Here is a 23,348-nt window from a genome sequence, read left to right as displayed (position 1 = left end):
CCGGTTTACAAAATCTAATTAACATGTTTGCAGAAAATGCCCTAAGCGGGTTAATTGATTCGTTGACTGCATTCAATCAATTCATTTGTACAACTCTGCTATCAAAGCTGAAAGAAAGTCTATCAGTGTCGCGCGCTTCTGTATGTTTACTTTATGATTCATTGGCAGCATCTGTTGTGGAAATCGGATTTATACAAATTGTATAAATTGAAATAATAATTGTATTAATACAAATTACGTATTATGTTTTTCTCTACATCATATATCTTCATCTTCATCATGAGGCAACCACTGAGTTGTTACTTTTTTGTTGCATCATCCAGCTCCACGTTATGTGCGCGCAAAGCAACATACCCTGGTGGCGGGTCTGTGTCAGATGGACAGCTCTCCTAACCAATCATTTTTTAGAAATTCAGACGTTGTCGCTGACAGACCAATGGCATTTCTTTGTGGGTAAACGCTGTACGCCTCTCTTCTTCGAGTGCACCGGCGTGGGGAAGCAGTGTGACAGGAGAGAAAAGTGTCTGGAAGATTAAAAACCGTGAGTATAACAGGGGTTTTTGGTCCTCTCTATCATAGTATTTCATAGTAACCGATGCCGCAGTATTTATACCACCAATAAACGTGGGGATTAAGAGCTGAGCCATCCCATTAAACCAGTGATTAGCTCGCTGTGCAGCTAACTCTAATGAATGGTCAGCGTTGAGCCTTACTAGCATAGTTAGCCTTCTCGTGGTACCAGGTGCTGTTCGTGATGGGTAGCGAGCTTTCACTCCAGCCCTTCCACGAATATCAATTCGCGCAAGAATTGATTAGTTGAGCCGTTTGCTCAATTTGCCAGCTTTCCTGATACGAAACGAGTGAGCTATATGTCCCATAATTAGCAGCCGGTCGGCTGTCAAGAGTTGTAGCTAGTTGAATGAAGCTAGACCAGATTTAGTCAATCTTACGTTAGCCATCAGTATGTCAGCTCATGCAAGTCGTTATCGTAAGGTAGCTCTTAGTGGTTGTTCATTAACACCAGTTCATTATTTTTCACTTCTCACGTCAGTGTATTTATGAAGTACGTCAAGACTGAAAAAAAAAAAAAAAACTTAATGTAATCCTTATTTGGTGCTCTCATTTTTATGTCATGCATAAACTCTTCTCTTACAAAGGGTGCAGCCTGGTTGTCACTGATGGGTCTGCATCTCACTGTTTTGTGTGCCAAAGTTTTCGGGTGCTGTCAGGTGAACTACTCAAAGGTCCTGCGCTATTGCATTTTGACCAACTAGTCGGTGGTGATTTAAAGACTGCATTTTTTTGAGTGACTATAACTATACTGACAGAAGAACACATACCACCTCAAACTTATTTCATGAGATCTTGTCTAGCTGTGCTTTATTGCAACACTGGCTGTTTGAAAGTCTGCACTGAATATGCGCTGAGAGCTAATTGCAACGTACAGAGAGATGACTGGGAAAACGTGTTGAAGTGCATGCAGTGTTCTGCAATGATTGGCGGTTTAAGCCTGCGCTTGCTGTCCGAGTTGATCAGAGGATTGATGCTGCTTGCATGCAGGTTGGTCGTTACTGCAGGGGGTAGTAGGTAGGAAGGGGACCTGGCCTGTTTACTCTGCATAGCTGTCCCTTAGGTTAGGATGCTCACCTTTGGTGAAGGTAGTAGACCATTCCATTTGTTCTGCTCCAGGGGGATACCTGTGCATCAGATCAGAGGATAAGGTGATGGAAAATAACCCCACAAGAAAGTCTGTGCGCACATTGGTGCACAGATTAAAGAGCACATCCTGCAGTTAGGGATGTAACGATATGAAAATTTAACCTCACGGTTATAGTGACCAAAATGATCACGGTTTTCGGTATTATCGCAATATTTTTAAAAGTGTGTTCAATTATGTTCAGAAAGGACTAATAGGCTGAAATAGTTTCAAAAAGTGTGACCGCATTTACTATTACAAAATATAGGCAAAACCTTATCAAAAGTGCAACATTTAACCCAGGGACGCTGGAACTCATTTTCATCTTGGGGTGCTCATAGAGGTGGTGCTGTGGGTGGGTAAAAAGTTGTTACTGAGTAGATGTGATTCTTTTATTCTGGTGCATTTTAAGGTGGCCTATAGCTACTGGAGAAGGGCATATTTTCATTCACATTCATAGGCCTACATCCTGACTGCACAAACAAACCTGGCTGAGCTGAGCATTCTTAATTCATAGCATAACGTTACAGTGACATTGTGTGTTGTCCCATTCACTTTTTCCTTGGTCATTTATAATTGGCTTTGTGCCACAATTAAATCCATCAAGTAGATAACAGAACCAGTAGGGTACCAGTTTTGTTTCATTGTACCAGGCCTACTGTATGTCAAAAGCAGGCTTGGATGAAGCTGGGAAGGATTAAACACACGGTTTCCACACCGTGGTAATCATCCGTGATAATCATGATATTTGAAATGAAAACGATAATTGTTATAGTCAACATTTTTATCGCGGTTTACCATTATACCGGTAATCGTTACATCCCTACCTGCAGTCAGTACTAATGCAGAAGCGTTCATTCTCCAAAACATTAGTGTCTGTGTTTATGAAAAGCACATATGAAAAGCAACATTTATTCACTATTACTAAACTTGAACAGCAGTATAGGCCTTCACACGTTCAACCTCAGGCAAATTACTGTCCACTAAGCTGTAGCCTAAACATAATGCCTTTAAAAATGAGGTTTGACCTGTCTTTCCAACCAAATAAATGCCTGTGGCTTCAATTTTGTCTGTGATAAATCAGCAAGCTTGTGTGCTTATGTAATCAGCAAGCTTGTGTGCCTTTGTTTGCTGTGTGCCAAACGCGTGCCAAAAGTGTTTGATTACCACAAAATAAAGAGCCACTCAACACCATAATTGATTATTATTGGTCTTCAAAGGATCATGGATCTATATGGATTTTTACCGTGGATCTCACCAAATCAGTCTGCATTCCTTCCTAACTTGTTGACGGTTGGCAGTTGGCAGAGCCAACTAGAGGCTGGGTTGATGTTATTAATTGCACAGACCGCACCTGTGTTCCACTGTCAGTTGACAGTTCAGTGTAGCACGATTTGTTCAACCGTGTGTGTGTGTGTGTGTGTGTGTGTATTTGTCCATTTTCCCTACAGTCACTGTCGGAGTCACCGTCTGAGTCACAGTCGCTGTCAGAGTCAGAGTCACAGTCTCGTGCTAGCAGCCCTCGCATCATGGACTCTTCATTGACTGCAGCCCAGATCCGAGAGAAGTTCATTGACTTCTTTCGACGCCATGAACACCAGTATGTCCACTCGTCCGCCACCATCCCGCTGGACGACCCCACGCTGCTGTTTGCCAACGCCGGCATGAACCAGGTGAGCTCTGCAATAATGCCACAGCCAGGTGTAGCCACCAGATAGACCGGTAACTAGCCCTCTAGAAAAAACTTGCTAGATGCAGACAAATTATCGATGGGTTGGTTTAGAGAGGTCCGTAAACCATGGTTTCTAAAACTAGTTCCGGTCCTTGATTATGATTGGCTGAATATATAAGTATAGGATAGTATAGTATATATACTCTTTTGATCCTGTGAGGGAAATTTGGTCTCTGCATTTATCCCAATCCGTGAATTAGTGAAACACACACACAGCACACAGTGATCACACAGTGAGGTGAAGCACACACTAATCCCGGCGTAGTGAGCTGCAACAACACCGGCGCTCGGGGAGCAGTGAGGGGTTAGGTGCCTTGCTCTAGGGCACTTCAGCCGTGCCTACTAGTCGGGGTTTGAACCGGCAACCCTCCGGTTACGAGTCCGAAGCACTAACCAGTAGGCCACGACTGCCCCATATATATTAACCGAATAACGTTCGGTGCTGGCGAAAACCCAGTGCAACCCTTCACATTGACTGCATTACTGTGCCACCACGAATTTATACTAAAGTTAGAGTTGCAGCCTCTCAACGTTGCTTAGCAGCCATTCTGATAGAGGAAATATATTTCTTGTCTGAGGAATGATGTATGAATAAATCGCTAAATTTCTCGTTGCTGTGCCTTTATGTTTGATTAACCATAGTGCGAGCTAGAAGATGGAAACTTACATTTAAAGTATTTTGCATTATCAAGTTCACCGTTTAACTGTATGAAAACTTGAATGATTGTCTCTGGTTGAATGTTTGTGTATGTAACTATGGGGAATTGAATCTAGAGCAGCTTACAAGAAAAATGTGGTCTTTACAGAACTTTCCAAGATGGCACTAGACACAGTAAATATACTGAGTCTAGTAATATACCATAGACTAAGCCTGTTTTTTTTTTTTGTTGTTTTTTTTTTTGTTCCACCTGTAGTTCAAGCCCATCTTTCTGAACACTATTGACCCATCGCACCCAATGGCCAGACTGAAGCGTGCTGCCAACACCCAGAAGTGCATCCGTGCTGGAGGCAAGCACAATGACCTGGACGATGTGGGGAAGGATGTGTACCACCATACCTTCTTTGAGATGTTGGGCTCTTGGTCCTTTGGAGACTACTTTAAGGTAAGCCTTTCAGAGAACGGAGGAAAAAGGTTGACACCTGTCTAGCAGAGCTTAGACTATTATAACCCCATTGCATTTAAGCTACATATTTGTCGGGGGATACTTTTTCTTGAACAGTTATGCAGTGAGTTCGACATTTCCAGACCAGTCTAGACCAGTCATGTCTATTGCATACTCTTTTTTTTTTTTTTTGCATTTATTTAGTCTTGTGTTCGGGGCTATCTGAACCTGACCGTGTTTGTCTGTCTGTCAGTCTGTCATTCTAAAATTAACCAAATGAACCGTGTCCTTCCTTCTCTCTTCTCCCTTCCTCGTTTCCTCCTGTGCTGATGGCTGGGTGTCTGCTCTGCTCTGCAGCAACTGGCCTGTAAGATGGCCCTGGAGCTGCTGACTCAGGAGCTCGGCATCCCCATCGAGCGCCTCTATGTCACCTACTTTGGGGGCCACGCTGAGGCCGGCCTGGAGGCGGACCTGGAGTGCAAGCAGATCTGGCTGGACCTGGGGTGAGTCAGCACTGCAGTGTAAGGCCGCAGTCAGACAGAATGCTGGTTTCTGTATTTGCTGTTTTGTGTTGGCAGTGAGCGGTTTGTGCGGCTGCCTGAGGCCTTGTCTTAACCGATCTTTTTTTCTTCCGTCTTCTTTGAAACCGTATCAAGAATATTTGCATCCAAACGGATCCATCTCAACACGACTCAACACGTTACTTCATATCCCAGGCCTATAGGCACTGTTTCTTTACAGAAATTGACCAAAGCTTGCGCGCTGTGGAATAGGCTACGACGAAAATGGCTAGTACAAGGAAACCAGAATTGTTTGTGTGAACTGTAGTCAACTGTAAAACTAATAAACTTAATTTTTACGGTTTGTGAAGGGTGCAGTCCCATCCTTTATTTGGCTAATGCAGGTACAAATAATCTCCTTTACTTTCTTTGGTTGTAGGATAGTCCGTTGAGTGAGGCCTTTTAGCTGTTAAACCATGAAGTCAAATTCTCTATTTTTTCACCTGAAGTCCCATGTACATTTCTCATTCTAATAGTGGCAAGAAATGTCCTATAATCAAGAGCTCAACCATTTTCATGGTCTCAAATCAAGCCCTCTCTACAACAATAAGGACAGGAGTAGTTAACTAGAGTGGTCCAGGTATCATCATGATTTAACACCTGAGACTGTCACACCTAAGTGATTGTCTCTCTGGGGTGTTCCTGTTTCATTACTCCCTGTCCTCCAATCCCCCTGAAGCCTTATTCTCTCCTGGTGAACTCTGCCTCAGGGGCTGTGTGTGTGTGTGTGTGTGTGTGTGTGTGTGTGTGTGTGTGTGTGTGTGTGTGTGTGTAGCCAGTCCTATGCCCCCCTCTCTTTTCTTCCCTTTCTCTTTCTGTGTCGATGTCTAGAAGTTTTTCTCTCCTTCTTTTCTCTCTCCCCCCCCCCCCCCATCTTTAACTCCCTCATTTGCTGTTTCTCCCTGCATCCTGCATGGCTTTGTCCCTCAGAGCAGGTGATGTTGTTTAGGGATCGACCGATATGGATTTTTTAGTACCGATACTGATTTTTTTCCATCAGCCTTAGCCGATGACTGAAACAGGCTGCCGATTTTCTTGAGCCGATATTTGGAGCCGATACTGCTTTTATTTTGCTCCCTCAATTTACATCATACAAATGACACATAATTACAAATGATGATAACAAATGTTATAAATCTCAATTTAAAAAAGGAACATTTATTGAACTTATGGATGGGTGCACTGGATATGGTTAACTGTGCAAAATGCTTTCATCAACATCTTACACAACACAGCCTTGATGATGCATTGCTTGCTGACATATTATAAGACATAATTCAAGTCATCACAAAATGTCCTTTGTCAACACATTTAAATCATTTAAGAAAACAATAAGCCTGAAAAGTAGCTATTGAAATAAAGTGCTTGATTTGTCATTTTAGACTGCATGGTTTCAATTTTTGTCTATATTTTTCTTAGAATTTTATGTCTATATTTTTCTAAAAAAAGCTGCCAGATTTGTCAACCACAGAACATAAATCAGCAGAGGAAAATAACGCGGAAATAACGTGGTGTCAGATGTTTCTGTTCTAAACGGCATCAACGTCAAAAGGTATAAAAACGTATCTCTCAAAGTTTTAAAATCTCCTTCAGGTAGCGCAGCACTCTCGTATCGCTGTGATGCGCGTGTCCCACTGAGTGAGACAGACCAGACGCACACACAAACTGTTTGGTAGCTGACGAACCACCATTGAACTGGATTGATAATGATAACGTTAGCAAACGGCTCTAAACAAGTAAGGCATACACGGTATCTCTGGTACATGATAAACGTTAACACGAATTAATATTTAATTAATAAAAACTACACGTCTCATTATTAAAGCTCTGATATCACTGCGATGGCAACTCCGCCCCGCACGAAGGGAGAGGGGGAGGGAGACGCACACACCACACGCGTCCAGAACTCAGCCAGGTGGTCGCTGAATAAAACTCCCACAAATATCTCGGAACAACGTCGGCATTACTTAATCATATGATTGACCAATGTTCGTAACAGCTACCGCTAACGCATGCATACGGATAGCCTACAACTTAGCTATTTGCAGCTCCCTAAATACAATGGCAAGCATGTTTTATAGAACAGGCATTCAGGGAGGGAGACACACACACACACCACACGTGTCCAACACTCAGCCAGGTGGTCGCTGAATAAAACTCCCACAAATACCACGGAACAAGTTGGCATTAGGCTACTTAATCATATGACCAGTGTTTGTAACAGCTACCGCATGAATATGGATATCCTACAACTTAGCTATTTGCAGCTCCCTAAATACAATGGCAAGCAGTTTTATAAACGATCATTAAGCATTAAAAAAGTAGCCTACCTATCTATCATTCGTGTTTTCCATTTGGACCCACAAACTTGCTTCCACCTTCAAAGTGTATGGCAATATTTCAGCTAAGTCAAACAGTTAAAAGATGCTTTGGAAGTTTAAAGTTTACTGTTGTCTTGAAGAGCAGGTTTTCAGCACTCTGCTCGTGGGGGAGGGGTAGTCTGCATGTGAATTGCAGCATCTCCAGCAACACAGAGCTGCCTGTGGACGCCTGTATGTAAATAATGCGGGGGGAAAAAATATCGGCGAATGCAGCAGCTTATCAGCCGATGCCGATACACGTAAAAAACGCAAATATCGGCCCGATATATCGGTCGGCCCGATATATCGGCTCTTCGTTCAGGTCCACAGAGACGGCTCATCAACCTCCTACTTGTCTTGTTAACCTCTCATCTGTGTCTTAATGGTCTCTCTCTAAAATAACATTCCTATCTGTTTGCTGGGTCTTGGGTCTTGTACGTTCTTCAGCTTGGTCATATTGCAAGTGGTTCAGGGTAGCTCTGGCTATGTAGGATTTTATTTAGGGTGGACAAAATAGTTGTAGGCCAACATTCTGATGTTTGTACTTGGATTGGTCTGTGAGCATGTTAAACTGCACTTCTGAAGATATTGTGTGGCGGTACACTTTGAACAGGGCGCATGGTATGAACGCAGTGAGTGCTGATAAACATGGGCAGGATAAAGAAGTGCAGAGTGGAAGTGTGTGTGTGTGTGTGTGTGTGTGTGCGTGCGTTCTATCTTTCTTTGTTTCTTTCTTTCTCTCTGGAAGAGGAGGGGTGAATTATTAATCTAGTGGACACACTTTTAACGCTTTAGTGAAATCGAGGGTAAGGGTTGAATATACTTTCTTTTGTTTTGGATAACATCAGCCTTTTCTTATGGAAATGGTGTATAAAGAAAGGTCTGATCTCTATGGCTATTGATGGCATCCTGACGTTTAATCAGTGTTAGGTGGGGATCATATTGGCCAGCGGCAAGCAGCAGCGTCAAGCGTAACGCAACGCTTAGACCTAGAATTCAATTCAATTTTTCAATAAAGGGGTTTTAAAAATCAAAGTCTTGTCTCTCTCTCTCTCTCTCTCTCTCTCTCTCTCTCTCTCTCTCTCTCTCTCTCTCTCTCTCTCTCTCTCTCTCTCTCAGGATGGAGGAGTGCCGTATCCTGCCCGGCAGCATGAAGGACAACTTCTGGGAGATGGGCGACACTGGCCCCTGCGGCCCCTGCAGTGAGATCCACTACGACCGCATTGGGGGCAGAGACGCCGCCCACCTGGTCAACATGGACGACCCAAACGTGCTGGAGATCTGGAACCTGGTGTTCATCCAGTTCAATAGGTGGGAGACACGATGAGCTGCAAGTATACATACACATACCCCTTCTCATACACTCATACTCACACACATTCTCACTTACACACACACACACACACACAAAGCTCCATAATTCACACACACATCCACATTCTCACTTATATACACACACACACACAAAGAGCTCCATGGGTCACACTCACATTCTCACTTATATACACACACACACACACAAAGAGCTCCATGGGTCACACACACATTCACATTCTCACTTATATACACACACACACACACACACACACACAAAGAGCTCCATGGGTCACACTCACATTCTCACTTATACACACACACACACACACAAAGAGCTCCATGGGTCACATTCACATTCTCACTTATATACACACACACACACACACACAAAGAGCTCCATGGGTCACACACACACATCCACATTCTCACTTATATATATACACACACACAGAGCTCCAAAATGCCTTCACGCTCATGTGTCTCACGGTTCTTGTTCAGGGAGTCTGAGACGGAGCTGAAGCCTCTGCCTAAGAAGAGCATTGACACAGGCATGGGCCTGGAGCGCCTGGTGTCCGTGCTGCAGAATAAGATGTCCAACTACGACACGGACCTCTTTGTGCCCTACTTCGAGGCCATCCAGAAGGTCAGAGGGCTACCTTCACCTTCACTTGCACGACCACTAAAATACTAGCCACTCAAAATGCTGCTTGGATCAGGAAGTTAGTCCATCACAGTTAGACCAACCAACCCAGCATTCTGTAGACACATCTTGTGAGAATAATAGTTTAATGTAGCCATTTTTATTTTATTTATTTATTTATTCTTTCTTTAACCAGTGCAGTCACATTAAGACAGAGGTGAGGTTCCAAGGGAGGCCTGGCCAAGAGAGGCAGCACCTCAGGGAGAAACATACAACAGCAAACACATCACATACACCGCACATATAGTATGTTAACAGAGTAAGGAAAAATACTATATCAACAGGCAGTCTAAAAACATTCACAGTGATAATATACAACATTTTCAATACATAATTAAAGTCAGAGTGGAATGAATAAGTTTAAGCATTAGTTTGCTATTAGAAGACCGCTAGTTGAGAGTTGGGTTCACCTGACATTAGTGTCCGATGGCAACTTTGAATACATATATTAATAGTGGTGTGTTTTTTTTCCCTCTCGGTTTTTGTTTGTTTTCTGTCCCTAGGGCACTGGTGCCAGGCCATACACGGGCAAGGTTGGCGCTGAGGACACAGATGGCATTGACATGGCCTACCGTGTGCTGGCTGACCACGCCCGCACTATCACCATCGCCCTGTCCGACGGAGGAAGACCCGACAACACTGGCAGAGGGTGAGGAGTGGTTGGCTCCCTTTCCTTTTCTGTTTGGAGGGACAAGTGCAAATACTCCACCCACTTCCTCAGAGTGGCTATTTTGCACCTCAGTGTGTGTGTCTCCGTTTGCGTGCATGTCTCTATGTGTGTGTGTCCGTGTGTGTGTGCATGTCTCTATGTGTGTCTGTGTGTGTGTCCGTGTGTGTGTGCATGTCTCTATGTGTGTCCGTGTGTGTGTGCATGTCTCTATGTGTGTCTGTGTGTGTGTCCGTGTGTGTGTGCATGTCTCTATGTGTGTCCGTGTGTGTGTGTCTGTTTAAGTTTATACAGTAGTGACCGTGATGATCATAAGGTCAGAACCAGGGCTTGAAAACGAAATTATTTTTCAAACGTTCCGTTCCGAACGGTTCAGGTAGGCCTATGTTTAACGTTTTCGTTCTTGCATGCGTTCCGCCACCAACATATCGGTCCTGAACCGGTTCGGAACGCAAAATATCGTTCGTTCTTAAAGTTCCGGCAGTGTTTGGCGGGCCTATCAAGTCTATTTTTGTGAACTTTACCTTAGAATAGACGTACTCATTATTTCCCCTTGATTTAGCCTATACCGTAGCTATGCCCAAAAATAATAAATCACAGGCGGCATCCAAAAACATTCAGATGGGCTATCCATCCCATAGCCTACAGACTTACTGTAAGCCTAACCTATGCCTATAAATAATTTCTTATCAAAAATATTTCTGGATACGTGCTAAACTCCTTACCTGGTTTTATCCATATGGATTTCTTCAAAGGCTTGCGCTATAATTTCCAACCTGTCTGTTGCTGACAAGGCCTATCTCAAATTTCCCAAATTGAACTCTTCTACATAGAATAGGCTATAATTGCGCAAACATTTCAAATCCCGACTTTAAAACGACAAGGCGTGGACAGGCAAAATAGGCTATTACGCATAGGCTACAAACAATTTCCAAATAAGTTTCAGTAGCCTACGCTACGAGCTGGCCTAAGATCCGAAGTGGCAGACGGATAGGTAGGCCTAGTTGGCTACATAGCGGCTTGTTAGCTCACATTAACAGTGTAGATGCGGGCTTGTTTTTCGCACAACCGGAAATAGTCTCCCTGACATAGGATATGCTTTTGTGAAATTTTATAAAATATATAGAGAACGAAAAAAAAAACGTTATTAACCGGTTTTGTGGATTTCAGAATAACGTTTCTGTTCCGGAACAGTTGAAGACCATTTTGTTTTCGTTTCCGTTTCTGCTCCTCGTAAAATTCCGTAAAATTCCGTTCGTTTTCGTTTTTCGTTTTCGTTCCTTGAACCGGTTCGGAGCCCTGGTCAGAACGGAGCTAATATCGCCATTACCAAATGGATTCGTACAGCACTGTGTAGGACTTTTCCACTTTGTGTCCTTTAACGCACCTGCATTTACCCACTGACCTGTGTGCATAAGATCCACCACTCGTCTGTGTGTGTGTGTGTGTGTGTGTGTGTGTGTGTGTGTGTGTGTGTGTGTGTGTGCATGTGTGTGCATGCATTAACCCCTGCTGTGTGTGTCTGTTTGCAGCTACGTGCTGAGGAGGATCCTGAGGCGTGCGGTGAGATACTCTCATGAGAAGCTTGGAGCCCAGAAGGGCTTCTTTGCCTCCCTAGTGGACGTGGTGGTCGAGTCACTGGTGAGCGAAGCCTCTTTTTTTTTTAAAGTTTGAAAACACTTTAATCTAATGTAGTCGAATTTTGGAAGCAGAGTGCGCTGCACTCATGTCGGTGCCAATGTGAGGAGAACTTTAGTGTTAAAGGGACTTATCTAATCTAAAATGGTCTCTTTTTGCACATCTTTCTGGGCCCTACTTCATCCCCAACTTCATCATGCGTGAGCCGTGGTGTTGCTAATACTATATTGGTTTGTGTGGTTATTATTTATTTAGGGAGATGCCTTCCCAGAGCTGAAAAAGGATCCAGACATGGTGAAGGACATCATTAACGAGGAGGAGACGCAGTTCCTCAAGACGCTCAGCAGAGGGCGCCGCATCCTGGACCGTAAGATCCAGAGCCTGGGAGAAAGCACCACCATCCCAGGTGAGATGTGACGGCACTCAGACTAGCTCAGCTTTGGAGCTCAGCCTGTGGAACACTGATGCTCGCCATGAATGCTAATGTGTTTATCCGAAACCCAATAGCCAAGTCACAAAAACAAATGCTGATCAATTGCTTGCCAACTGTGAGATGAAAGTGATGAAATAGACATTGTTAGAACCTGTGCCAGAGACCATTCAGGCTGTGAGATTGTGAAAGTGAGTGATAAGCTGTAATACCAATAATTCTTAATGAATTTTTTTTTTTTTCTGCAGAAATGTAATTTGACAACATAACATAAATAATAAAGTATGTTATGAATTACCGGGAGCCCCATTTTCCATGAGTGGATGTTGAGCAGTCTGTAAATTGTTTGTTGTGAGTGCCACCTGCTCCCTGGCTGGTGGAGTGTGAACCTGTCTCACCTGTGCCTCTCTCTCTCTCTGTCTCTGTCTGTCCAGGAGACACAGCCTGGCTGCTGTACGACACCTACGGTTTCCCCCTGGACCTCACAGCCCTGATCGCCGAGGAGAGAGGGATGGGCGTGGACATTGACGGCTTTGAAGAGGAGAAGAAGGCTGCTCAGGTAACGAGGAGAGTGTACGGACAGATAGAACTGGGGACGGAGCAGGGAGAAAGGGAATGTATGAGGGAATGTATGGAGCCCAAAATGCTCAGATTAAATGCACAAACTATAAGAGCACTGGGAGAGCACAGACCTCCAGTCTGAGAGTCTTAAAGTCTAAAAAAGTCAGCAGCATAGACTATGTAGACTGTACAGATGTATCACAACGTTGGGGGGGGTGTTGGATGATGACTGGAACCGATATGAACTTTGCAGCCCATAATTATTTACTTTGCTATTTATTCTGGGTCTACGATTTTCCTTAATGTTTTTTGCCGGTAAGAGCATGAAGCTGCTCTTAAATTTCATTCTATATGGTCTTCAAAAGGTCTTACATTTTACTTGTTGAAACTTGGACATGCCGTGTTTAAGTATAGTAGTATAGTATATATACTCTTTTGATCCTGTGAGGGAAATTTGGTTAGTGAAATTTAATTAGTGAAACACACTCAGCACACAGTGAAAACACAGTGGGGTGAAGCACACACTAATCCCGACGCAGTGAGCTGCCTGCTACAGCGGCGCTCGGGGATCAGTGAGGGGTTAGGTGCCCTGCTCAAGGGCACTTCAGCCATTCCTACTGGTCGGGGTTTGAACTGGCAACCCTCCAGTTACAAGTCCGAAGCGCTAACCAGTAGGCCACACAATGTTCTCTGTCCAGCTGAAGTCCCAGGGCAAAGGGGCTGGAGATGCGGATCACCTCATGCTGGACATCTACGCCATCGAGGAGCTCCGCAACAAGGACACCCCCGCCACAGACGACAGCCCCAAGTACAAGTACACCTCCGACGATGGCGGCAGCTACGGTGAGTGGAGAGGGGTGTAGCAGGGTTCAACAAAAGCACTGGCCCGGGGCAAGTAAAAGAGCAAGTTAGTTGGCCAGTTACTGGCTTTTTAGGCCAGTGTCAGTTTTTCTACCATCAATCATTGCCACGAGGTAATTCACCTTTGAAGCTAACTTGAAGCTAAGACTACTAACTGCAATGGGGGACCTATTACAATTAAAATAGGCTTTATGTAAAAGTGACTTTTCAGGGCCAATGGAAATGCATGGGAGCAGTACAAATCAGATGTACATGCCAGTGGGAGGAAAATCTTATGTTGGACCCTGGGATGTAGTATATATCCAATAATTGGGTCTTGGAACATGAATGAATTGAGCCTTATTCACACAATTGGTATTCCGCTGGTCGCCTCAAAAGTTTAAGTATGTTGAACTTTGCTGCATGATGTTTTGCATGATGTTTTGCTTTAGGTTATTTCCCCTGTAATTGCAAGTCGCAGAATTTCATTCTATGGACTCCATCGCTATGTCCCTCCATGCTAGCTTCCTCTTTTCTGAATGCAGTTTCTTTGAAACTTTGTCATCCTTTTTTGGACTCTGGAGGGTTAGGACAGCTCTAACTGGGTTTTATAACTGGGAGTGTGGATGAAGAGGAAAGGCTCATTATTTACACTTTTAGTCATTTGTTTATGACAGATCCAACCCAGACGCTGCGGTTCTAAAATAACCCCGGCCCCAGTGCTCGCTGTAGTTGTTTGTGTAATGAGTTCAGAGAAGGACAGTAAACATCCGTTTCATAATGACTAGCTCCTAGGAAGGACTAGAGTGTGTCCTCCAAATTTGGAAGCACAAAGATGGAAGCAGACTTCAATTAATCTTTTCTCGTAATGTTTAGTAAGTTAACAATTAAAAAACAAGAAAAGGCCTCACGTTGTATGCACTTATTCTTTGCACAGATGTAGCCTCAAAATTTGGCCACACTTTGATTAAACCTTGAGATTGTTCGCGTGTGTGTGTGAGGGAGAGAGATCGAAAATGTGTAATTTACTTCCATGGCAACAAGTTCTGAAGATATAATGTTTGCTATGCACACGTCACAGCAAAGTTATCTTGGTTAGGCTACTATCACTGATTGGCAATAGGGCTGGGTGATATGGCCTAAAAAAAGAAATCTTTGATTTTTTTTTTCACATTTTAATCGATTTCCCCCATACAAACTACAAATGGCAAAAAAATGTTAAAAACAAATTATGAATTTGTTTTGTTTTAATTTTCCCTCTGGAATTTTATCTAATTTGGTAGTAGGCCTAATAATCCTTTGGTAGTAACAGACAAGTTTGGGGGGGGGGGGGGGGGTATAGTACCTACTATGGCATTAACAGTATTATTAGTTTAGACATTGTGCAGTAGGCTTCTTATGGATGACCTCACTAATGAGCTCCATTACTTTTGACATCATATCCTGCTTATGTTTGCTGCCCATCAGCAGCTGGATAAAGTTCAGTGATTTTTAAGGAATTTAAAGACAAAATCCATTTTCATAAAAACAAATCCATTTTCATAAAAACCTGTTTTTCGATTTAAATCTATTTGAGTGGCAGCATTCCAATTTAATATCCAGCAAAAATCTAAATGGAAAAGAGCTTCTATGCTATAGACTGTACTGTAGAGCACAAATACATAGGCTTCTTACAGGAATTCAGAGCTCTTTCTACAGACTGCTATCCGTCCATTCTCTTTATATCGCATCCAAGTTATGTTTATAGTTTGTTACAAAGGTGCACATTTATTATATTAATGACTTAATTTTTTATTGCGCTTCTCAACTCTAGGGGGACACCAAGAGCAAATCCTCTTTAGTGCTGCTTTAACGTTCATGTAAAATAGCTTCTGATGGTTCTTCACTTATTCCACAATCCGTGCACACCTCTAGTGTGAGTAATCTTTTGTGGTGTTCTTTTTCTCGGGGTCAGACTTTGAGCAGACTGTGGCCACAGTACTGGCCCTGCGGCGTGAGCGGACGTTCGTGGACGAGGTGACCACGGGTCAGGAGTGTGGTGTGGTGCTCGACCAGACGTCCTTCTACGCCGAGCAGGGTGGTCAGACCTTCGACGAGGGATACATGTTGCGCGAAAATGACTCTGCAGAGGATGTAAGGAGTAGTGTGTGTGTGTGTGTGTGTGAGAGTGTGTACATTTTTGTTAGTGTGTGTGAGAGCATATGTGTTTGCCCATGTGTCATATTCATGAGGATAGATTTTTGTGGATTTCCATGTTGTTCCTATATAATGTTTGTGTTTATGTGAGTGGGGAAAAGCAGCCTTAATTCTCTGTGCGTGTGTTTATGTGTGTGTAGAGGATGGAGTTCACAGTGAAGAACACACAGGTGCGGGGAGGCTACGTGCTGCACGTGGGCACAGTATATGGCACACTGAAGGTCGGAGACCGGCTCACGCTACACGTAGATGAGGTGGGTCATGCTTTTGGTTTTCAGTTGGTGTGTGTATATGTGCCTTCCTGATTAATTACTTTGCACTGAATAGACATCGGTAGGATGATTGATCATCCAATTTCACTATTCTCTTTTCTTTTCCCTCACTTACTTTCTTTCTTTCTCTCTCTCTGTCCCCCCATTCCCTCCCTCAGGCTCGTCGTAGGCCCATCATGAGTAACCACACCGCCACACACATCCTGAACTTCGCCCTGCGGGGGGTCCTGGGTGAGGCGGACCAGCGCGGGTCCCTGGTGGCCGCCGATCGCCTGCGCTTCGACTTCACCGCCAAAGGAGCCCTCACCACCGCCGAGGTGCGCCGCACCGAGGAGATCGCCTGCACCATGATCCGAGACAACAAGGTGAGCAGTCACCACATACATGCTGTGTGTGTGCCTATGTGTTGGGAGTGGATCTGACTGGTTATGTGGGTTTTGTAGATATGTATGTGTAAATATGTTCAGCAGGGGCGTCGCTAGCTATTTAAAACATTCGGGGGTAGAGCCCAGAAGTTTTTGTTCGGGGGTTTCTCCCCCGAGAGATTTTAAAAATCGGGCTGATGAACATGCAATTTTAACCTACTTTGAGAATGAAAAGGAAGGCCAATTGTAATGACTCAAGTCACAGCATTCTGAATATTTTGATGTTTAAAGACCGTGTAAGGAGAACGTCTCTTCTGCCAAAGTGCACCACATACAACACCCAAAATATGACATTAAAATAGCCTGTAGAATAAACATTGTCATGCACCTCTGTCAAGTGCACAGGTGTGAGCGTTCGTCTCGGGATAAACATTTGGACGTCATCCCCTTCAATTAATGGGCTATGGGTGCCTTGAAAGCAATGCATTTGGGTTGTGTAGGCTATCACGAACTTTTGCCCAAAGAAAAAGTTCCATTCTGTCAAAATCAAGCCCAACATGCATTGCTTGGAAGCCCCCTCAAACGAGGTCAGGTTTACCATATTTACTGCGCATATGATTCAATAGTAAATCACGATTGAAACTGAGCTGATCGAAATGTCCTCCTGGGTTGCGGGAGATGATGACACACTGTGAGTTTCCACTTCTTGTCCCTGCTCTGCCCTTTTTTTTCTCTAAAGAAACTTCTAATATCCATTTGTCCTTCTGTACACTTATTTCGCTAAGGCTAGTTAGTAGAAGCACGAAACAGCAATGCGTACTGTAATGGCGTAGAGGGGAATTGAAATTGCAACATTTTGCAACAAATTATTCTAAACCTGCCCAGATCATGTCAGATTTTCTTGCGCTGCTGTTAATGCACACAATGGACACAAACACAAAAGTCTCTTCTACGGGGCTATTTATTTCATTCCCGATTAGAGTTTTTGTTGTTGTTGTTGTTGTTGACGGCCCATAGATCCGGGGCTATCCCCAGAGGATCCGGGGCTATAGCCCCGAATGCCCAGGTCTAACGACGCCACTGATGTTCAGTATGTTTTATCATGTATTATATTTGCAAACTACAGGGTTTAAAGTTCTCAGACAGTGCCAGAATTCAGGTGTGGGTTGTACCATGGCGTGCAATTTCAGCATTTAAGATTTGCAAATAGATAATTGTATACAGCGGCTTTGAACATCTCTGATAACTTCAGACACAGAACTTTAAGCTCTGTAACTAATCTTGCTTTGCTTTTATGTTATGGAAGTTTGGATATGTTTGCCCAACTTCTTTCCAGTTGCAACATTTAAAGACATGTTTTCCCTTTTTTGATCTCTTTTCTCTTTCATCTCTCTCGCGCTCTGTCTCTCTCTCTCGTTCTCTCTCTCACGCTCTCTCTCTCTAGCCTGTGTATGCTATGGAGGCTCCCCTGGCTGCAGCTAAGGCCATCCAAGGCCTGCGTGCCGTGTTTGATGAGACCTATCCCGACCCAGTGCGAGTCGTGTCCATTGGCATCCCCGTCACTGACCTGCTCTCTGACCCCAACAGCCCTGCCGGTTCTCTCACTTCCATTGAGTTCTGCGGTGGAACGTGAGTAGAACACTGCACGACTATTCTCACTAGTGCACATAGACCTTTACATGATATTTAATTAATTCCAATGGTTCTAGGAAATAATGAAAGGTTATTAGCCTTAGGGTTATTGATATGTATTAGGCAGCTGTTCTTGTCCACTCAAAAATAAAAATGCTGAACAGACTTTGATATAAATCTCTGAGAAGTTAGTGTTTCCTAGTGATCTTTGCTTCTCCTGTCTTTTGTCCCTGTTTCTGCCTAGCAGTGCCTAGTTTTAATGAGCTGTTTTGATGGTTTGTGTGTTAAAGTTAACTGTAGTTTCTGATTGACTTGTCTATCTATAAACATGCTTTTATTTTCATCCAAACAAGGAGTTTTATAGTCCTATAGTTTATAGTTTAGTGTCCGCATGTGACTGCATGTGACGGTGTGTCAAGTGGTGTGGCAATCTTTACCAGAGTCCATCTGCACCTGGTTTTCATGACCTCAGTATCTGACCTTTCCCATCTGATCCCAGGCATCTGCAGAACTCTGGCCACGCAGGCCCCTTCATCATCGTGTCCGAAGAGGCCATCGCCAAGGGAATCCGCCGCATCGTTGCCGTGACGGGAGCTGAGGCCCAGAAGGTTAGAGAGAGGAAAACATATATTTTATTTAACGTTGTCTACAAGGAGACACACTGGTCATTCTCACTAGCTGACTGTCCAGGCTGCTCACTATGTAGTCTTATACTTTGGTGATGGACATATCCTGCCAAATAACATCAGTTAGAATGCAAACTAGCAGAGTGCCAAAAATGGAAATTCAGCCGGCTTTTAGAAAGTTTGCTTGGATAAAAGCTTGTTGCTATATCAGTTTAAGGTCAGGTCTGTATCATCTCTTCATTGTGTCTCTGTCTTTCTTCCACTGTGTGTGTGTGTGTGTGTGTGTGTGTGTGTGTGTGTGTGGGTGACAGGCCCAGAGGAAAGCAGACGCGCTCAGACAGAGCCTGTCTGCCCTGTCAGACAAAGTCAAGGCCCAGACTGCTCCTAATAAGGACGTGCAGAAGGAGATCGCTGACCTGACTGAGGTGAGTGTGACTCAGAACACGCCTCAGACGTCACACGTCCACAAGTATCTCGTCAGGCAATATCCCACGAGTACTGAAGTGTCTGAGGTGCCCATTTCAGGTACCCTTAGGGATACTTCAGGTTTGAAAGAAGATGAACATAGTATGCTCATCAAGGCTCATGTTCTGGCCAGGTTCTGTGAATGGCCTTATACGCAGTATAAACAACATTGATTTGAATTAAAAGTTTGAATTAAATCGCACGTAACATTCCCTGTAGTTTTTGCATAGAGTGGTTGCACATCAAGTTGTTCTTTTTTGCTCATTCTCTCTGTCTCCCCCCTCCATTTGTCTGTCTGTCGTGCATGCTGTAGTCTCTGGGCACTGCGGTCATCTCGCAGTGGCAGAAGGACGAGATGAGGGAGACTCTGAAGGGCCTGAAGAAGACCATGGATGACCTGGACCGCGCCAGCAAAGCCGACGTGCAGAAGAGAGTGAGTGCAGCAGTACTGGCTACCACGTGATCTACCATGTGTTTGTGTTTACGTTTACAACACATTTTGGAACGGTTTCAGACCCGTTCACATCTTCCACATTTTGTGAGGTTTCTGATCTCATCGTAAAATAGATTTTATTGGTCTACACACAATACCCGTGTTGTGTTTTTCCTGTAGGTGCTGGAGAAGACGAAGGAGTTGATTGAGAGCAGCCCCAATCAGCCCCTGCTCGTCATGGAGATGGAGAGTGGAGCCTCCGCCAAGGTGAGGGCCTCATGGCATAATGCGCACCATCCTCTTTTTCAGGAGTTTTGAAAAGCTGTGTGCTGCTTGAGGAGTCTGAATTAATGCGGTTTTGGTGGAAAAATTCCTCTCCAGACCTTTAACAATTTGCTAAAATTTCCCTGATGTTTGAAAAAAATTGTGTTTTGTTTGTGTGTGATGGAATTCTGTTTCTTCATTTTAATTAGCCGGTTTAATTAAATGGTTAGTTATGACTCAATGGCTAATGACCTTGTATTGTGAAAATGACAAATAATGGGCCAAATATCATTACCAATCTCCCTGACGTGCCACTCTTTTAAAAATGAACATTCATTTCTTTACTCACCTTGCCAGTCATCTCTCCTCCCCAGGCTCTGAACGAGTCTCTAAAACTACTGAAGAGTAACTCCCCTCAGACTGCTGCAATGCTCTTCACTGTGGACGCCGATGCCGGCAAGATCATCTGCCTCTGCCAAGTACCCAAGGTATGCCACCCTCCTAGGCCAAATACTCCATATATGCCACCCTCCGAGGCCAAATACTCCATATATGCCACCCTCCGAGGCCAAATACTCCATATATGCCACCCTCCGAGGCCAAATACTCCATATATGCCACCCTCCGAGGCTAAATACTTCATATGTGCCACTGCACTGCTGGATAGACTTCAAGGGATCTTTGAGTTTTTATAGGCCTTCTGCTCCATTTCCACTATGTAGTGTACTGCAGGTGTTTAATATACTGTAATAGAGATCTCTTGGTGCCCATCTCTGCTTTGATCAGACCGTGGTGTCAGTTGCGGTGCTGTCTCAGAATCCTGCTATCAAGCGAGGAGACTACAAAGAACTCTTTATCTTGACAAAGCTAGTTCTAGAACAGATCCCTTACAGCTCTGGAACACAGGAACATGGTGACAGCAGCTGTCTTTGGCTTTCCATCTGTATTCCTGTCTTGCACACCTCCTGTTCTCTTTACGGTCCTCCATTTCTATCTTTTTCTCTCTTTATCCCTCTATCTTTTCTGTCATTCTTTACCCATCATTTTGCGCTCAGTCTCACTTATCTATTCTGCCCTATTTTTCTCCCCTACTTTCTTTCTTTCTTTCTTTCTTTGTCTCTCTCTCTTTTCCCCATCTTTATAAATATTTAAGTTGACTGATATTTAGCAGATGCTTTTATCCAAAGTGACATGACCTCTCAGTGGTGGAAATGTAACCGGGGCCAACTGATTGTCAGTCGGTGATGTCAGTGCTGCTCCACCACGCCCATTTCTTATTTGAATGCAATATTTTCATGTGTCCCTGCAGGAAGTGGCCGGTCGAGGCCTGAAAGCAATGGAGTGGGTGCAGGAAGTCTGCCCCCTCATGGACGGTAAGGGAGGCGGGAAGGACATGTCTGCCCAGGCCACCGGTCGCAACATCCACTGCATGCAGGAGGCCTTGCAGCTGGCTAACGAATTCGCCCGACTCAAACTGGGCGAAAATTAAAGCAAATGCCGTGAACAAGCAGCACAGGGGTTGGGTTTTAGTGGACAAGGTAAAGAGAAAGAGAGAATAAGAGAGGGAGATGGTGGAATGAATTCCAACTTAACCCAACCCCACAACCCACCTTATTGAACTGGAGTGCTCCGCCTTTGTGCTGGGTGCTTCAGGCAGGACACTGTACAGAACCACTTCCTGACGAGCGCAGGTAGACAGGCCAGCAGTCCATCACCCCAATCTCCCTGCCTTCTCTCTTTCCCGAGGCTGCTGCTGCCACAGTCCCTGCCGTTAGTTGAACAGATGTTTGTGCATGTTTGGATGACTTCATCCATCCCCATCATCATCATGATCACTGTGTTTAAGCAGCTCTCACACTGGCCCCTGATTGGCACATTTCTAAAACTTTGATTGACAGGTGCAGGGTCACCCTGCTAAGTAACCGATCTCTTATCTCGCTCCGCCCACCTTTTGTCTTAATTGACGGAGGCCAAAACGTAAGCACCATGCTAACGATGGGACACGTTAACTGCTTTTTAGCGGTAGAAGGCTGCTCTCTCCAATCCTTTAGACTTCTATACATTTTCTCTCTTTCTGTGTCTTTCTGTGGACTTTTGAGGACGTAGACGTCGGTGGACATTGTAATCCTGAGTCACTCATCAAGCAGAACACAAAAGCAAAGCATTAGCTTGCCACTAGTGGTAACATAGTCCTCCCACCAACATGAGCCATACTCTCTTTTTCATGTCGATTCATGTAAGGAAAACTGAAATTAATAAATAAGGGATTATTCTAGCTTAATGAATTAATAATGTTCGTTGTTGTCCTGTGGACAACACCATTTACTGACGACTCTGAATGCAGGTCAGTAAAAGTGTTGGCAGGAATTTGACATTCTGGAATAAAGCTACAGGTCAAGCCGTGTGTGTGTGTTGTTGCATGTGTGTTGCAGTTGAGTGTTGTTGGCCATGTGCTGACGCAGACCAGTGTAGGCCTGAGGGAAAAGCGTTTCTGTGTGGTCGCCTCACTGAACCTGGCTTCTCAACTGTGGGGGTTATGGAAGAGGTTGGTGATGGCATCTGAACATTTAATCCGAAAAAAAACCCTAATACCATTTTCTCAGAAGTCACCATTAATTATATATTAAATCTAGGTTTCCATATTTAGGGCTTACATTATTTTATACAGACAAGAGCAGATCCATTCCAAGTACGTACAATCTTTGAATAGTTTACAACCCCATTTCCAATTTTTTTTAAATAAAAACAGAAAGATCACCTGCAAATCTCGTAAACCCAAATTTAGTTGCACACGGGCAACATTATCAAATGTTGAAACAGACAAATGTGACTTGAAATATATTGAAAAATATATACTCATTTTGAATTTGATGCCAACACGTCAAAAAAATTGGGACTGTCAAAAAAAGGTTAGAAAATTATGATGCTAAAGAAAACAGAATAGGAAACATTTCACAACTAATCAAGTGAACTGGCACCAGGATTGGGTATAAAAGCAGAGTCCGAGTCCCTCAGAAGTAAAGATGTGAGGCATTCATCACTCAGACGTGTAGACAAATAAAATAATCATATAACAATGAGAACCCAGAGAAATCTTTGTACACAAGGGACAGGGTTGAAAAACAGAATTGGATGTCTGTGATGTTCGGGTCCTCAGATGGGAATGCATTGAAAACAGCTGTTCCTGTAAAAATCATTGTATAAACTTATGGTGATCATGGAGGAAAGGGACTATTCAACTTAATAATGTACAATTCAAAAGCAAGTATCTATGACTATATGGGGGGTGCATTAGTGCCTGGCATGGGCAGTTTACCTAACTGGAAAGGCACAAGTAATGATGTATGATATATACAGCTTTATATACAGTATTATGTATAATGTAGTCTTTTTCAGGAAAGACCTTGAATATTTCAGAAGAACAAGGCCAACTACATTCACATGTTGCCACAGGCTAGGTACTAAAGGCCTTCCTGTAGACCGGTCACAGT

General features: G+C 43.8%; 1 protein-coding gene across 3 annotated transcripts; it reads left to right on the top strand.

Annotated features, from left to right (window-relative positions):
* The first annotated feature begins 454 nt into the window (after positions 1-454).
* Positions 455-22,258, top strand: LOC121724323 (alanine--tRNA ligase, cytoplasmic-like). 3 transcript variants are annotated; one of them, XM_042110789.1, is made up of 22 exons: positions 464-541; positions 1,158-1,229; positions 3,148-3,369; positions 4,343-4,531; positions 4,889-5,034; positions 8,571-8,762; positions 9,267-9,411; positions 9,972-10,117; positions 11,668-11,776; positions 12,029-12,179; positions 12,638-12,762; positions 13,463-13,607; positions 15,559-15,737; positions 15,941-16,054; positions 16,231-16,437; positions 17,882-18,066; positions 18,569-18,677; positions 19,007-19,120; positions 19,474-19,593; positions 19,774-19,860; positions 20,232-20,345; positions 21,167-22,258. In XM_042110789.1, exons 2-22 carry the CDS (start codon positions 1,179-1,181, stop codon positions 21,344-21,346), a joined length of 3,030 nt encoding a protein of 1,009 aa, XP_041966723.1. In that variant the 5' UTR covers positions 464-541; positions 1,158-1,178; the 3' UTR covers positions 21,347-22,258. The 3 variants fall into 3 exon arrangements, with proteins under 3 accessions (XP_041966724.1, XP_041966723.1, XP_041966722.1); XM_042110788.1 differs by having other exon boundaries at positions 1,158-1,244; XM_042110790.1 differs by lacking the exon at positions 1,158-1,229 and having other exon boundaries at positions 455-541.
* Positions 22,259-23,348: the final 1,090 nt, after the last annotated feature.

The sequence above is a fragment of the Alosa sapidissima genome, chromosome 11, assembly GCF_018492685.1.
Source record: "Alosa sapidissima isolate fAloSap1 chromosome 11, fAloSap1.pri, whole genome shotgun sequence".
NCBI lineage: Eukaryota > Metazoa > Chordata > Actinopteri > Clupeiformes > Clupeidae > Alosa > Alosa sapidissima.
Note: the sequence above shows the minus strand (reverse complement) of the source record. Positions and strands in the feature narration are given on the sequence as shown.

What these genes read in the sequence shown, in the direction of transcription:
- LOC121724323 (XM_042110788.1), top strand. Translation starts at nt 1,179, where the DNA reads ATGGGTCTGCATCTCACTGTTTTGTGTGCCAAAGTTTTCGGGTGCTGT. An exon ending in AGAAAGCACCACCATCCCAG is followed by an intron (nt 12,180 to 12,637) that starts GTGAGATGTGAC and finishes CTGTCTGTCCAG; the next exon opens with GAGACACAGCCTGGCTGCTG. An exon ending in CGACGATGGCGGCAGCTACG is followed by an intron (nt 13,608 to 15,558) that starts GTGAGTGGAGAG and finishes TCTCGGGGTCAG; the next exon opens with ACTTTGAGCAGACTGTGGCC.